This window comes from Gymnodraco acuticeps, unplaced genomic scaffold (genome assembly GCF_902827175.1).
Source record: "Gymnodraco acuticeps unplaced genomic scaffold, fGymAcu1.1, whole genome shotgun sequence".
NCBI lineage: Eukaryota > Metazoa > Chordata > Actinopteri > Perciformes > Bathydraconidae > Gymnodraco > Gymnodraco acuticeps.
The window spans coordinates 147,080-164,579 of record NW_022991376.1 but is presented as its reverse complement, the minus strand read 5'-3'; the positions used below and the strand labels follow the sequence as shown (position 1 = coordinate 164,579).

The following is a 17,500-nucleotide window of genomic DNA, read 5'->3' as shown; positions in this document are numbered from 1 at the left end:
AAAAACACAATTTACTGTATGATTTAATTCAAGTTAGAGTTTTCACCATAGACTGTACATGGTTTCCACTGCATTGTTCTACAATGTTCAGGTTAAAGGAGAAGAAAACACTTTCTTTAAGGGTAGAAACTCCAGCACACTTGTGGTATTAAAAACTTGATGTGTGGGAGGTGTTGGTGTTAATAGTACAAATGGGGTCTTTGATCATTTATGTGTGAATAAATCACAGCTCATGACCTCATGATATCTTTATTTATACAATGTATTAAATATTATAAATGTTATTTGGAAGGTGACATGACACATTTCTTTCATATACACTTTTGGTAAGCACAAAATATTTTTTTGTTTTTAAAACTGGCTTATTAAAAGGTGCAATCACAAGGCATTCAAGGGTAATTTGTGTTCTGCAAACACATCCAGAAGTAGGCACCAGACAGTTACTGTTAAAAGCAACTAATTTTATTACAACAGAACATGTATATACAGCAAATGGAACAGTAGAAATACAGTTGGAGTGGAGTTGAATGTTTTTTGGTGCTGGTTGGACGTTTAGAAGCACTTCCTGTGGACGATGGAGGGGCCTGCCTCATCGTACTCCTGCTTGCTGATCCACATCTGCTGGAAGGTGGACAGGGAGGCCAGGATGGAGCCGCCGATCCAGACGGAGTATTTCCTCTCAGGGGGAGCGATGATCTGCGGGTGGAGGAGGAGTACAGGTTGGTACGAGGACATTTTACAATATGAAACTTCAGGCACTTGCTGTCAGTTGGATTTAAAGGGACCTCCAAATGTGAAAACATACTTCGCTCTTACGTGTGCTGTTTTTCAGTCTAGATTGTTTTTATGTGAGTTGTTGAATGTTGGAGGTATCAGCCGTAGAGATGTCTGCCTAATCTCTGATAAAAATGAAACTAGATAGCACTTGCTTGTGGTTAAATTACAACAACAATGTGGTTTTTTTTGTTGCAGAAATCCTGACCTTGTTACGCAAGATAATCCACAGTTCTTGTTGTGAGCAAGTGGGAACTATTTGTCTTTTAGAAGTTTTCAGAAGTGCATAAGAATAGGCAAGTTTGCTTCTGCGTGGTGATTGATTCTTCATGTTGGCGGATGAATATCGAAAGAAATGAAATAGTTCCTTCATTAAACTTCTCAAAACAAGGTCAAAACGACCTAATGCATTAATTTGTTTCTAACTCTGTGGAAACACTTGAATTGCCTGAATCTCTTTAACTGTATATGCTATGTTATATTCTTTTAATTTCATTCACAACTAATGCAATACGTCTTGCTTTGATGCACTGAGCCTTCCACTTGTATATTTTATTTTGGGGTGACCTTTAAGCAGTCAGTTCTGGTTCTGAAGGCTCACCTTGATCTTCATGGTGCTGGGGGCCAGGGCGGTGATCTCCTTCTGCATCCTGTCAGCGATACCGGGGTACATGGTGGTTCCACCGGACAGCACGTTGTTGGCGTACAGGTCCTTACGGATGTCGATGTCGCACTTCATGATGCTGTTGTAGGCAGTCTCATGGATACCAGCGGACTCCATACCTGCACAGGTGAGAGGAGGAAGGTGAGTGTTTGTACAGCTGACAGTAAATATATAAATAATATATATAAATACAAAAAAAGTAAAATACTTCATAATGTATTTATGTTAAGAAAATAAATAAGTTTATGTTGTTTCTTTATTATTATTAAATATATTTGTATACACCAGTCTCTGCTGCTAAAAGAAAAATACATTTAAAAAGACTTGTGTGTGCTTACAGCTTCAGTATGTTTAGTTAAGCAATATTTTAAATGATATATAATGCCTATACATTTTAAATATTGGGGTAGTTAAAGTAAGCTTTACAACAAATAAATGAAACTAAAATATCATTAATATTGAGTGAAAATGATATAAATAAAACATCTTTTAAAATCAGTCGAAACTCAAAATTCAGTTTCATGGTGTTTTTAATTTTGTCAAATCATAATTTATTATGTAAAAATAAATGTTTTTGGTATAATTATAAATTGATTATTTTTATGTTCATCTGTACTTATTATTATGTATATCTGAGTCACTAGAAGCTATAATCAGATATAAATATGTCTGAATGAGTGTGGGTGCTCAGCTGTTATGACTCACCGATGAAGGAGGGCTGGAACAGAGTCTCCGGGCAGCGGAAACGCTCGTTGCCGATGGTGATGACCTGACCGTCGGGCAGCTCGTAGCTCTTCTCCAGAGAGGAGGAGGAGGCGGCGGTGGCCATCTCGTTCTCAAAGTCCAGAGCCACGTAGCACAGCTTCTCCTTGATGTCTCTCACGATCTCACGCTCAGCTGCAAACAGGACATTTACGAAAGTTTAGTCGACTATTCTAACATGAAAACACTGTGACTTACGCATATTCTACAAACAGAAATAACACGTTTCTCTTAACAAATTAAAAGTGTAATTCATGGGCAAGAAAATCTACGTTTTGACTGTCTGTGATTGGCAAACAACATTTTTAAAGCTGGCCTCATAACCCTCACATTGAGGGTTATGATGTTAAATAAACTTTAGATTCTTTGTCTTTTCCTACTTGGAATTTCGCCTTGATGTGTTTTTGGCCATTTATTTGATAGCTTCTTGCATATTCTTCTCAAAGGTTTTCAATATTTGCCATTTTCTAGTTAGTTTTCCTTACCAGTGGTGACGAAAGAGTATCCACGCTCAGTCAGGATCTTCATCAGGTAGTCAGTCAGGTCGCGACCGGCCAGATCCAGACGCATGATGGCGTGGGGCAGAGCGTAACCCTCATAGATGGGCACGTTGTGGGTCACACCATCACCGGAGTCCAGCACGATACCTGTACACAAACAAGCACTATGTCAGAAAACAAGTGAATATTTTTTCCTGAAACTTTTAGAATCTCTGGGTACACAAGTTTATGTATAAAAGACGTGAAAAAGTGGATTTTGCATAATAGGCGACCTTTGAAGCCTTAAGCAGAGACTCACCGGTGGTACGACCGGAGGCGTACAGGGACAGCACGGCCTGGATGGCCACATACATGGCGGGAACGTTGAAGGTCTCAAACATGATCTGGGTCATCTTCTCTCTGTTGGCTTTGGGGTTGAGGGGGGCCTCAGTCAGCAGGGTGGGGTGCTCCTCAGGGGCCACACGCAGCTCATTGTAGAAGGTGTGGTGCCAGATCTGAGAAACAGGAACAGGGTCCATGTCAGTGGCAGAATTTAACCATATGTTTGATAAAAATTCACAAAAAGGACCCCAGAATATAAGAACTATTAAATTGACATGGTTGGAAGCCAGCATAGTTGTAAAACAAGGGCAGGTATACGTCATGCAGTGTTCCTTGTGTTAAAAGTAAATTTGCAAAACAGTTTTATGGAATAACTTGTCCATGGACATTAAACAAAGTCAACCATTGGTAATTTTAAAGACTACTGTTTAGGTGGCTTTGTGGGAAGAGTTGATGGTTCACTATTAAGGAAGGAGTTTAATCCATTGGTGTGGAGTTTCAAAGAGGACAAGCTGTAATATCGTAATTCGAGTTTTCTTCTGTCGGGACCACTTTGGAAATGAGTGTTTTTAGTATTGTCTTTTGGCGCTACCTTCTGGAAATGTTGTCAAATAAAAACCAAGAATTTACTTTAGAATTAGTCTGAGAATAAACAGTGAGATATTTCTGTTTGTCTTCACCTTCTCCATGTCGTCCCAGTTGGTGATGATGCCGTGCTCGATGGGGTACTTCAGAGTCAGGATACCCCTCTTGCTCTGGGCCTCGTCTCCCACATAGCTGTCCTTCTGACCCATACCCACCATCACACCCTGAGAACGAAGCAAACACAGCTCAGAACCTCAACAACAACACAGACACACAGAGTGCATGTGATAAAGCTACAAAACCGTAATCCTCCAGAAACGTATGTCTCCTTGTTCAGTATTCCTACCTGGTGACGGGGGCGTCCAACAATGGAGGGGAAGACGGCGCGGGGAGCGTCATCACCGGCGAACCCAGCCTTCACCAGGCCGGAGCCATTGTCGCACACGAGGGCAGTGGTCTCATCGTCGTCACACATGTTTGGTCTTTTCTAGGCTGGCCTTCTGTACAACACGGAAAAACAGGCAAAACATGAGTTTAGATATTGTGTCTTTTTACACAAAGCTTTTTAACTCAAGACACTAAACATTATCACTCTCTTTGATAAAGCTTCAGTTAAATCAATCTTTGGGAAGTGATTATAATCAGGGAAAGTATGCCCCTATCATGTTTAAATGTGTCTATATAAAGTCTAATTTCACATGAAAACAAAACAATCAAGTGAAACAATCTAGCACTATGTTTAGTATGAAGACACCTCTGAGTGCTCTAATCTCCTCTCTGAGTCTCACAGCTGCCCGAAAAGCCAAAATGGGACATGGCTCAGCCCCCCCACACACACTCAGATCTATTTTCAGCCCTGGGACCCTTGTCACCCCCAACAGCCCGTCCCCTGTATCTCATCATTAAGCCGGAGCCAGTTAACAGCTGAGGCGGTGTGTCTTTTGACATGTGGAGGTCTGGGTCTCAGCTGTCGCCACACACAGTGGTCTCTGTTTGGAGCCAGACCATGTGCTGTGGTCCCTAGGAGCTCTGCACACAGCCCACATCACAACTGCATCCTGCATCCCCCCCCCCCCCACACACACACAAACACCCCATCTTCATACAGGCTTTCCATTTCAAATCATCATCTCTACATTCAATGTAAACAGCTGCTGTTGGAGGCAGTAAAGCAAATGAGCCAACTTTGAAGTTATGACTGGAAATATCTGAATTCTTCTTCTAAAACTGACTTTGATATATTAGGAAAAAGCTACTTTCCCTACTGTAAACTTTCCCAAAGCAATGCCATTCATTACAGAGATGAGGTTCTTCTTCTGAGCAGAGCAAAAGTATATATTAATTGCATATAACTAAACACTGTCTTGTCATTCCAGGGTAGTACAACTTTCATGACTTGCACAGCATAAAATAAGCAACTTTCAAGAGCAGTATTTAGAATAAGAGGTCATTTGTATTCTAAAGGTAAGGTAAGTGAACCACATACACTTTTTAATTTTCATTTAACCTGGCGAGCCTCAAATCTATTAGAAAGTCTATTTCTATGGTTTCCTGCATGGCTAGGATAATCAGAATAAACTTTGATGATTGTGGGTTTCAGTGGAGCTTTATGTTTCTTCAGAGGATTTTCAGCCTTGAAAATATTCTGTTCAACATACTGTACAAAGTGGTTGAGTTATTTTTTGGTACCTAAACAGTCAAAGCTATCTATATCTAATTCATCTAAAAGTACATCGGTATTGAATTGAAATGATGTTTTCTCAGATTGTATCTAAGTTGAGTTAAAGCATCAAGCCTGCCTCTCCACAGGAAGCATCCCATCCCTGCATCCTTGACCTCAGAGCACAGGTCACCGTTAATACATCTGGATCATTCACAACTCATTTTCCATTTTTACTCGCTTTCTTTCAATCTCTTCCCCCCTAGCTTATGCTCAATTCCCCTTCCTTCTACCAACATTATCATCATCAGCTCTGATCACAGAAACAGAAACAACTTCAAACTGGTAAAAAAAAATGAATAAATCCATGTTGTGGCAGTGAATAGTCACAGCAGCAGCGTCTGTTCAACATCCCTGATCCCTACAGTCCAACAGCAGCAAGAACAACAGCAGGAATAAAAAAGACTGCAAACACACTCACCAAGTTGTAACCACAAGACTGGAGTTTCCACCGGGACAAAGGGCCGAGGGTGCGAAGGGGTTCCTTAAATATGTCCCGGCGTCCTGCCGCTGGGGGGCCGGGGGGCGGGACCAGGAGTTCACACAAGCCCAAATTAAGTGTTGCTTAGCAAAAAGGTTCAGCAAAGTGGATCCTGTGTCAGGGACGCCATCATACTGGAGACATGTTGCCTAGGAGACAAAAAGGCAGAAGACAGAAGGGAGGAAAAGAGGGAATGTGCATGAACACTTTTACTGGACGGATGGCTTTTTAAAAGTTGGGATGTTTTCAAGGTTGATATGAATTCCAGTGTGTTTAGAGTAGACGCTCTCTATCCGCCCTCAAATCCAAATATGGACATTTTTGAGAATGATGTATGGTTTGAACAGTAGTCTTCTGTATATAACCATATTTTAGGTGTCAAATAGTGAGGATTCCTTTAGAATTAAGCAATGTACGCCCTTGAAATCAACGTATGCCCATTGAATTTGATGTAAAAGATATCAGGACACTCAGAAAACCCCTTAATAAGTTCATATTTCTTTCTCTTATTCATACTTTATGGAGCTTCCCTACACGTCCCTGGGGATGTGCTAATATGACTAAGCTAAAGCAGTAAGGGGTGATTGGAGGGTGAGATGGAAATCTGAGATCTTGTCGGAGCAGTCTGGTTAAGGAGCCCTTAAGGAGCCCTCTAAGGGGACCCTGCCAGTGACAGTTTGCCAGTGTCGTGGCATGTGTGAGGAAGAAGGGGGGTCGTAAAACATGCCAGACAGCTGAGAGGCAATATTGTAAGAGGGTGAGGGGGGGTGAGGCATATCCCAGACCTCCAGCAGACGACAGATCCCTGGGACGGCCTGTGCGAGCGCTGGTTCTGAGCTCTGATTGGCTCCAGTGTCTCCTTTTAGGGAAATGTAGTGTAACAGGTGCCAGAGGCTGCAGGCTGCAGACTGCCGCCAGAGCTCAGGCTCCTTATTCGTCACCTCGCACTCTGCCTGAGTCCCCATTATGGAAACACTATCCATCCACTGTGTGTGCAATAAGAATGTAAATACACCATCAACACACGAAAGTATTCCATTTGTAACCGTGTGCTGTCATGTCCCTCAAAGTGAGACGTTAGTAATGCTAACCTACATGTCTATTTCTATTCAGAGCTTTTACATACCAGAGAGTTACTTCACATTGTGTTGCCAACTGATAGTTGCTGAAAACTCACAAGAAGAGAAGAATAACTATGGCTGTCTTTGGCTGGTTAGTGCATCATTAAGCAATGCTTTAATGTTGTTGTTTGTTGTTGTGGAGCTAATTAGAACTGCCTTCTGTCTATTGCAATTCATCATTTCTTATAAAGTGATCATATGTTTTGTTTTGTTCATCAAAAGGAACCTGTAACTTCATACATTAAATGAATTAGTGAAGTATAATCCTCAACATCTCCCTTTAACATTTGGTGGAGTGGAAATATAAAGTATATGAAATCAATTAATCAATTAATCAAGACAGTGTATAGGTACAGCACCTTATTCCTACAGGTCACAAATTCCATATCATGAGTATAATCACATCTCAAGGCAATTTCTTGCGCCGTAAAGAGTCAAACTAGAGCAAATTGCTGAGTGAAAAAGAGTCAGAGACATCACTTTAGTTTTCGGGATAAAACCAGTGCTGTGTTTTGTCAACAGCTCCCAGCAAGTCAAGGAAGCACTTTTTGGCAGAGTCCTATCTCTATCACCAGGGTTTTATCAGGATAAAGCAGATATGTCTTAAATGGGTCATGGTTTTGAGGGACATTCGTCCTTATAAGGGCATCGAAGAAGCACACGGTTTGTCTGTCCTGACAGCTGCCCCCTCTGCACCTCACCCCCCCTCACCTCCTCCTCACTCACTCACTCACACACACACACACACACACACACACACACACACACACACACACACACACACACACACACACACACACACACACACACACACACACACACACACACACACACACACACACACACACACACAACTACACTAACAATTGCCTTTTAACCGTAAAGGCTTTCTCCAACAGTGATTTGTTTACCAGTGAAAATGCAGTGTACCATTATATGAAAACTATGCAACCAAAAAAATTGTGCACATATCTGTAATATCTAGCTGAAAGCCATTTAAATCCAAGTTTGTACAAACATGTCAGAAATTATTTAGCCTCTGTTGGTATTTGGATAAAAGGAAACTATTCAGAATTTGCCCCCGAGGTCAGAGTAGTTTAATCTGATTGACTTAAGCTGATTTGTATTAGTTCCACATAGTCTAGATGTCTTACTAGTTAAGTGGAAATTATAAAATGGACAAATAAGTAATAGCTTTCATAACTTTAAAACATATGATACTTGTCTGATAGCTTTGTTTTGCACACATCAAGTACCAAACCTTTGCCACAGCTGAGGAGTACATTTCAGAAATGGACAGTGACTACATCAGTGTTGTCTTTGGCCCCTAACAGCCGTCCTCGTAATGTGCCACATGCCGGCTGTAAACAGCTGCTGTTCTCTCAGCGCTCCACAAACGCATGCTGGCTGACATGCTTATCAAAACAATCACACAGGCGGCTATTTTGTTATTGTAACTCAATATACAGCAAGGACATGCAGTATGATAAGTGTGACAGCATAACCATTCTGATTGGAGACTGTTACGTCAAATGATGTCATAACCTAAATATATATTTGGTTATTGAATTTGTATGATGTCTGGTATCCTCATTATTTTTTAAAACCTTCAATAACTTAGGGCAACAAAACTATTTTTGAACACAATACCAACTATATACAGTAATGCTTATCTTCACCATTCAGTTTATAGGCAAGGGTTTTAAACAGTTAATTATTTACACATTTAATATCAGGTGCCAATATATATTATTTTATCTATCCTTTATTTTACCAGAAAGGTCCCATTAAGAAACAATCTCTTCTTCCAAGGAGATATAGTCAAGATGGACAGTTAGTAAAAATGTGCCATATTACAAGTACAATTGGACGCATAACATCTGAACGACAAACATAAAAACAGACAACAGACACATATAGGTACAGAAACAATATATTTAGAAATATATAATAATACTGCATCTCTTGGATAAAGCTAATAACGGGCAGAAAACATCATAAAACGTATTAGTCGGGCTCTTGTGTTATAAAATATGTTTTAAACTCCCAAATTCCTTTAGTTCTCTCTTATTGAGTTTATGTCTCAGCATGCCATGATGTGTCAGCAATTACAGGACTTCGATTTAAAAAGGAACAACTGGTTAACTTGAATGTAGATACTATACATGGCAATAAACACCTAATCACCCATGCATCAGTGCCTTCAGTATCTCTGTGCTTTGAATGTATGCCAGGCTCTGTTTCCTGAGTGCTGGGACCTGCTGTGGAGCAGACACATTATCAAACACTGCCAGCAGGTTCTCAGAGAATCTCAGCTCTATAAATATGTAGAGTGCTGTGAAAGTTTCCATGTCAGCGCTCCATTGTCCTGCGTCTCATATGTGTGATAAAGAGAGGTTGACTCAGATGAAGAGCTGCATAGGGGGTGATGAAGAGGAAAATGAAATGATTATTAGTGACAGCAGAGGGGAATGTAACTAAGTATATAGTACTGATGTTACAGTTTACTGAAGTAGGATTTTACAATAGTGCACAACTATTACTTGTAAAAGTGTTTTTATATTGTGTTCTTCTTCTTTAACTAAAAGTACTTCTTCCACTACTGTATGAGCTCATTGGAATTAATGAACTTTATCCACTCATAAATCAAAAGTAGTAAACCTAATACATTAATATGGATGAGGAGAAAATAGTAGGTTACATAAAAGCTCACCATTATCATATTCAGAATCGGTAGACATATTGAAGTATCTCAAAATGCTTCAATGTGGCACCTTAAGTCATACAATTAGTAAATAAACATTTCAAACCTACAATTATATCCAAGCACTGTAGTGAACGTAAAATACGTGAACGTAAAGTACGTGATGTGACGTCTGGACGAGGCCTTTCATTGGCTGAGCAACTGAATTGAGTCCATAGCAACGGACACACAACGCAACATATATTATCCAGAAATGCAGACTACTTATTAGAGCTTTACAACACTTTTGTTTTGCAATAAAGTAAGTCATTAATGATAACATTTAGAGGCATTAGTAACCGAAATACTTGACTTCTTAAAATGGGAGATAAAAAGCAACAAAAACGTGTTTTTATCAACGACGTCGACAGGTATTCCTCCAAACACATCGCCAAGGTAGCTAAGCTAAGCTAAGTAGCTAATGTTATATTATTATTATGTTATATATATTAAAAATGCAGAGGTGGGAGAAGTACTCAGATCTTGTACTTGAGTAAAAGTAGAAGTAATAGAGTGTAGGAAATTACTCAGGTACAAGTCCTGAAATCCAAATATTACTCAAGTAAAAGTATACCAAGTATTAGCTTTAAAGTTAAACTACCAAAAGTAAAAGTGCTTATTATGCAAATTGGTACATTTCTTAATATTATATGATATGTTTTGATTATTATTTGTGATGCATTAAAGTGTTCTCAAAGCTGGTAAAGGTGCAGCTAGTTTGAATGACTTTGTATACTGCAGGGTAGCTTGTGAATTTACTCCAGGTGTAACTAAAGTCTGGTTGAAGTGTTGATTATATTATATTTATATCTGATTTGTAGTGGAGTAGAAGTACAAGTAGCATAACATGGAAACACACAAGTAAAGTACAAGTATCTCAACATTAAAAAAGTACAGTACTTCAGTAAATGTACTTAGTTACTTAACTTCCCACCTGGTGATATATTTAGTGAAAAGTGGCATGTCTCTCATGAGGTAACAGCATTTTTCTGACTTTCCCAACAGTTTTTATCAACATGTGTGACCGGAGAGGACTCTGAGGAGGCAGAAGCAGTGGAGACCCCCCCACAAAGTGGACCTGTTTTCCAGATAGTGGGAACTTCCTCAACCAAAGATGATAAAGAAACCTCTCTGCTTGAACTATACACGGTGAATATACCAATAATACAAATACAAAATGGATGCTTTTACCAGAGCTGGGAAGAGTACTAAGATGTTGTTTTTAAACTACCAAAGGATAATTGGCTATATAATCTTTTTTGGTAGTCACCAACTCGAGAGGATCTTCTTGAGCGCCTGCTGGAGTGTGACGTGGTGTTGTACAACATCTCAGAAAGCACCTCAGAGCAGCAGGTTGAAGATGCAACATGGGCAATCACAGGTAAGAGAGAGAGTGAGCAGGCTGGTTATTTAGTGTACGGGCTTAAGCACTCATTGGTTTCTGTACCTAAAGATGTAAGACTATTGCTCTTTTCTTTGACCTCCTCAGCCCTTCATGCTGAGATTGAGAACTTCAAATCTCGGAAAATGTTCATCCTGGTCTCAAGCGTGATGACCTGGGCCATGACCAAGTCTCAGAATCCGGTGAGCCTGCTGGGGAAAATGAAGGCAAACACGTCCTGTGCATAAAACACAACCAACGCCTTTTTATATTCTCTCTTCAGGAAGAAACAAATGTTCTGCTAACAGAGGAAGAGTTTCGAAGAAGAAGGCCGCATCCAAACTTTAAAACCCACCATAATCTGGAGAAACTCGTGCTGGAACTGGGGAAAGGTGTAAGTAAAACTTTGAGATCAAAAGTTCAACATCCCTAATACATATGAAGGTAAATATCCTAACTGCATGGTAGCATGTTGTCCAGTTCAACCTTCATGCCATACAAATGAATGTTGCTATGAAAAGACAAACGATAGCAATGCCTGAAGTCATCACAGACTGTTTGATTTCCAATCTGACAGAAAAGGTCCAAGCTAACTGGATATGTTGTAGCTTGTGGTCTTCAGTACGGAAAGGGAGAGAACCTCTTTCACTACTTTTTCAAGGTATATATTAATGAGATAACGTTTCAGTATTCTGTATGGCAGTGTAAAAACGGATTCAAACATCATTTGAAATGTTTTTGTGTTTTCTAACAGGTGTCTTGGTTGATGCAGATGCCACAAGTTCCTCTCTTTGGACGGGGCACAAATCACATCCCCATGATTCACGTATATGACCTCGGAGGGTGATTTCCATTTACTGTACTTCTGTATAGATGCTTCTTTTCTTTGTGTTAAGGTTGCTGAAGGGCTCAACTGTGTTTCTTTTTCAGAGTGATCCAAAACATAATTGAACTCAGGCCGAGGACAAAGTACATTCTTGCTGTCGATGACTCCAAGAACACCTTAGAGGAAATTGTAAAGGTAAGCTTGTTATTAACATGAATGCAGCAATTCATTTCAGAAAACTGACGATGAATGAGTTTTTAAAACAATATTGCAGGTTATTTTCATATTCATACCACCACTGTACCATCCTTGAAAACACAATTTCTTGAGTTTTGAAAATGTTAAGTCTTTTAAAAGTATTTCACTCAGACAACTCACGTGTTTCTTAATATGTTTATTAGAGCAGCATATAGTTTGAGTTTGGCGTCTAGGCTCGGGCCTCATCACTCCACAGATTTACAAAGAACATTGAGTGATGATTAGATACTGTAACTGTCCCCCGAGCCTACAGGTGGAAGCTGGGGTGGAAGCTGGGGCAGGCGAGCAGCACTTGAACGCATCAGCAATGTGACAGCGCCGCAGCATTAGCGAGGCAGAGGCAGGCAGACCTGGCAGCTTAAATAGAGCGGCAAGTTAAGGAGATTGTGTTTGGTTGGTTGTAAGAGAGACGCGTCACGTGTATCATTGGTGCTCGAGTTGACTGCCTGAACTAGCTCGCAGGCTTCGCCCCATGTGTTTTTTTTATAAATGTGTACATGGACTCCCCCCCCCCCCCCCCCCCTTAGGGGAAGTCATCCACAAAAAACACACTGGACGCTGCACTAGGTCAGAAGCCAGAGGAGACTGTGAAGTCCACCGCAGACGGACCACTTTCGGACAAAATGTCCTCTCCATTAAAGGCAGCTCGTTGTGGAATAGCCTCCCAACTGAGATACGGGATTGTCCCACTCTCAATAGTTTTAAAGGTCAACTCAAAGAATGGTTGAGAAACAAACAGATGTGCAATCACCGCTAAATGCACTTTAACACAAGCACTTTTATCTTCTCCTGCACTTTATATGTCGTAGCTGCTACATTGTACTGCCATGTGGTTAATGCTTGTATATACTGCTCATGCTCTTTCTGCATATCATGTATTTATGTTTGCTATGTATATAAATGTCATGTTCTTAAATGTTGTATGTGAGGGACTACGGATGGAAATGAGCTCAAAGCTCAAATCCGGCAGATTTACATTTTGAAGCATTAATTGTTAAAAATGTTCATCGTCCCTCTTCAAATAAACGATTAAATGAAATGAAAATGTTTTGGTGTTTCTTACCACTTTTTATAGTGCTTTGCTAAGTCAAAATGATTACAAATTCTCATTCTCTGCTCTTAATACTCCAGATGATAAGCAATACGCTTGGGCCAGGGGAAATTAACCTCCTATCAGATCAGGACGCCATCACCATGAAGGCTTTTAAGGTACAGTATGTGTAATATATTCAAAATAAATGAGAATCTAGTCAGATTATTGCTTAACGAACACATCTCTATGCTTGATTATTTATTTATTTTCAGCCAGAGGAATTGGCGTACCTGAATATCAGCCTCCGCCTGGATAGTTTTGTTATAAAAGACTCCTTCAGTCTCGCCTGGACGTCTGTAGCTGGGATGGTAGAAAACATGGCGAACATTGTGGAAGAATACCAGAACACCAGGCAGCTACTTGTGAGTGTTAAACACAGATAAATACATCAGGGTTCTTACGGTCATTAAAAACCTGGAAAAGTCATGGATATTCAAAATGCTAATTCCAGGCCCTGGAAAAGTTATGGAAAACAATATTTTTCCCAAAGTTTTGGAAAAGTCATGGAAATGTAACTAAAGTTGCATCAAATATAATTAATATTTTATCTAATCGCCAAAATAGTAATACTATACTATAATAAATACTGTATCGTAATAATGAAACGTAAAATGGCTTTTAACTGACGAGGTATTTTGCTGGTGAGAGATTGTAGTTGCTTTAGCGTGTAGAAGCTAGTAAGCCTACTATTTGATTTGTTTTAGATAGGCACAACATGTTTCATATGCAGACCTTATTTTCCTGATCCATGTTAAAATAAACCATTTTCAGTGGTTCCACTGAGAAAGAGTAAGTATTTTGGTCATGGAAAATTAGGTAAAGGTCATGGAGAAGTCATGGAAAACCATTGGTGAAAAAGTGTATGAACCCTGATCTGTAAAGAAATAAATCCACAACAATCCCAACACCATTATGATTACAATAGTAGTGTAGAAGCTGTCATGACATCCTTTTTCATATATATTTCCTCAGCCAATCAGAATCTGCGTGGTCGGACCTCCAGCTGTGGGAAAAACCACCGTTTCAGAAAAGCTCTGTAATCATTATAAAATTCACCACATCAGGATCAAAGAGGTCATCAAGGAGAAGATCACACAGCTGGTCAGTGAAATAAAACATTGCATTTATGTTCCACTCACTGCTGTCAGCTCCTAAAACAAGTATACCGCCCTCTGGTGGTGGGAGTTTATCTCTGTGAAAAGAAATGTTTTGAGAGCAGCAATGATTTCTCAAAGATACACTCTTACTTACCATTGTTTGTGTTCCTTTCCATATGCTTCAGAAAGAGAGAATTGATGGAGCTGACCCTGAAAGTGTCAGTGAAGACGTAGCGGCTGATGCTGCAAAGACACAACTGGAAATCTGCAACAAAAGCATGGAAATGAATGCAGGTAAGTAAGCGAAACTCAACACTAAATAATGACAAACATTTTGCTTTATTGACACTTAAAGTTGGGGTTCGGATGTTTGCATACAGCTGCCTTGACATTACTACAAACTTGAAAACTACTGCATAATGCTATAAGATATTAAAAATGACAGTGTTCTGAATAAAGTGTTAACTGTAGCTTTTAACACATCTTAACGTTTTACATTAAGTTCTTCATTTGTATTCAACCATAGCCAACCACACATCTCGGACACGTGGTTGTGAACATGTTTAAACATTTTCCTGAGACCTTTGCATTTAGTCTGTCTGCAGATTGATTATTGATGGATCGTTTGTGCATAGTGAGTATTTAGTTCCTTGCTTTATGATTAAACATCTGTGTTGATCCTTCAGGGCGACTGGCTGACTATCTGGTTTTTGACATTTTGCAAGAAAAGCTGAATTCGCCGCCATGCAGGAACCAAGGATTTGTTCTCGACGGCTTCCCCAAGACCTATGAGCAAGGAAAGCTGATTTTCTCTGGTAAGTTTCATTCCATCCACGTAATAACTGCTTAATGCTACAACAACAACTAATGTGGTGTTTTTAACCTTCAGAGGAGGACCCAGAGAACCAGGATGTGATGATCAAAGCACCTTTATACATCAAGAAGATCACTCCAGGTGCTTGATTCACTTCTTACTTGAATTGACCAGAAATGAAACCCAGATGAACTCCCCTGAACTATCTCCTCATAGGAAACATTCTTATTGTACTGTTTTAATGTTTTGCAGAGCATGTTTTCGCCCTCAATGCGACGGATGGTTTTCTGACGCAGAGAGCTCGGGGGCTTCCACAAAGCGTGGCAGAGGAGATGAGATACACCGAGGAGGAGCTTTCCTCTCGCCTGACCAGATACAGAGAGTTCAGTGCCGCCGAGGAAACTCTGCTGGACTACTTCGATGAGCTCGAGATTCACCCAGAACATATTGGTATTTGAATCAAAGACAAATAGTTCATAGAAAAACATAAATAAGACAAACACATTATTGCAAGATCCATCAATTCCAGAATATTTATCTCCAATGTAGAAAATCGGAGAAATGATGATTTCTTGCCGTTTTTAAAGTTTGATATGATGCAGCTAAGACAAATATGGGCATGTCTTTGCCTTTTTGTAGTCGCCACATTTCTTTGATTCACATTTCAAAGAGCATATCACTTTGAGTTTTCTGTTTGAAAACATATTTTAACATTTATGGAAATGCCCTTTTTCGTTTTCTTGTTGCTTTCTCGCCATGAATCCATCTAATAGTGTAACCTCATGACAAACATCATAACGTTTTGCAGAGACAGGTTGTGTATCTTCACAGTGATGGTGTCTTGTTCCTCTCCAGATGTCACTACAGACGATCCAGAGTACGCAGACGTTGTGAAGAAGATCACAGAGCTGGTGGGGGCTCCTAAAAACTACGGGCTGAGTCGGGAGGAGCAGGAGGAAGAGGAGAGAAAGAAGGAGGAAGAGAGGAAACAGAAAGTGGCTGCAGAGGCTGCTGAGAGGAAACGCAGGAACGAAGCAGCGCTGGCTGAGATGGCTGCTCAGTACGACGAGTGGGTAAGTGCTGCGTGTTACAAGGATTCAAGGCTTTTCTTGTCGTGTGTGCATAGCTACAGTGTAGTCATGACAATTACATTATTAGGTCACAGGCTCCTCAACAGTGCAACACAATAACACAGATAATAGAAATAGAATATAGTAGAAATAGTCTATATACAAGTAATTGGAATATTGATATATATAAGTTGTAAATTCTAACATCCAATCGAATGATCTTGTCATTTCTTAGCAGGAGAATTTGTCAGAGGTGCAGCGGCAGGAGAAGGAGCTTCACGACGCTCACTCTCTTCCTCTGAGGAATTACCTGATGAAGTACGTGATGCCCTCGCTCACTGCGGCCATGACAGAGTGCACCAGGATCAAACCAGAGGACCCCGTCGACTTTCTGGTAATCAGAAAGCAGAGCCTAGATTTGCTGTTGAATATGTGTACGTTGATGCATCAGCTGACACTTCATGTGTTTTTCTTGCAGGCTGAACATCTTCTACAGAAAAACCAACAAGAATGACGAGGAAATGACCCGATAGATGATTCAGCCATTGGTACTTGTTCTTACTTGAACCTGTTGCCTCGTGCTAAATATCAATAAGAATGACATGTAAAAAAGTGTACTGTAATTAAGAAATGTGATATACTTGTACTTTTCTTATATGTTGATGCCACTCTAAACTTCTGATCTACTACATTTAGTCCATGTCATTTGTCTAAATAGTTCAATATGAAAACTTGAATGTAATGTAGATAAAATAATACAATTAATGTATTTCTTGCACGTTATGTGATTCATTAAACTGTGCATGCAGAATGTGAAATCTCAGGGTTCAACTTGAAGTCTGCTCTTTCAACACAAGGTGGTGCAGAAATTCTAATTCTTTGAAAACATGTTTTCACAAAGCTATAAAAGCTTCTTGGATTAAAGTGTCTCTTTAAGTATGTTTTTCAATTCCAGTTATAGACGAGAGAGTTCTCATGTAGTTGGATGCTTTGAAAATGTGTCATGCTTTGCTGTGCTTTTATAAAAAAATTAGTCGGGTGGTGGGAGAGGGCCTTTGTTATAAAATGGGTCATAAAATAAGAACATTTGGCTCTAATTGTTGTGGAAATAAAGTGGAATTTGCTTTGATTCTTTGTGACGGAGAAACTGTGGAATCCACTGGCTACTTAATTAGAAACTGTCTGAAGAGTCGCTCATATGGAGAATAAATCACTTCCTGTCACTTAGTCACTTTACAGTATGTGCCTAGTCTTACCACAATTAATGACCAGAATAGTATTTTATAGGTT

General features: G+C 39.8%; 2 protein-coding genes across 4 annotated transcripts; one reads left to right on the top strand and one right to left on the bottom strand.

The window, feature by feature from the left end:
- Positions 1-440: 440 nt before the first annotated feature.
- Positions 441-5,872, bottom strand: LOC117563073 (actin, alpha cardiac muscle). Its single transcript, XM_034241231.1, has 8 exons — positions 5,748-5,872; positions 3,953-4,106; positions 3,702-3,830; positions 2,999-3,194; positions 2,686-2,847; positions 2,144-2,335; positions 1,376-1,557; positions 441-696 (listed from the first exon to the last, which is right to left on the bottom strand). The coding sequence occupies exons 2-8, from the start codon at positions 4,079-4,081 to the stop codon at positions 553-555; spliced, it is 1,134 nt and encodes a 377-aa protein (XP_034097122.1). The 5' UTR covers positions 4,082-4,106; positions 5,748-5,872; the 3' UTR covers positions 441-552.
- Positions 5,873-9,853: 3,981 nt separating this feature from the next.
- LOC117563084 (adenylate kinase 7-like) lies at positions 9,854-17,357 on the top strand. 3 transcript variants are annotated; one of them, XM_034241246.1, is made up of 18 exons: positions 9,854-9,933; positions 10,677-10,820; positions 10,938-11,052; positions 11,161-11,255; positions 11,336-11,446; positions 11,630-11,713; positions 11,807-11,895; positions 11,983-12,073; positions 13,268-13,345; positions 13,442-13,591; positions 14,202-14,330; positions 14,512-14,620; positions 15,013-15,141; positions 15,216-15,281; positions 15,393-15,590; positions 15,996-16,213; positions 16,446-16,604; positions 16,689-17,357. In XM_034241246.1, the coding sequence occupies exons 4-18, from the start codon at positions 11,199-11,201 to the stop codon at positions 16,722-16,724; spliced, it is 1,704 nt and encodes a 567-aa protein (XP_034097137.1). In that variant the 5' UTR covers positions 9,854-9,933; positions 10,677-10,820; positions 10,938-11,052; positions 11,161-11,198; the 3' UTR covers positions 16,725-17,357. The 3 variants fall into 3 exon arrangements, with proteins under 3 accessions (XP_034097137.1, XP_034097134.1, XP_034097135.1); XM_034241243.1 differs by having other exon boundaries at positions 9,854-10,067; XM_034241244.1 differs by having other exon boundaries at positions 9,860-10,042.
- Positions 17,358-17,500: the final 143 nt, after the last annotated feature.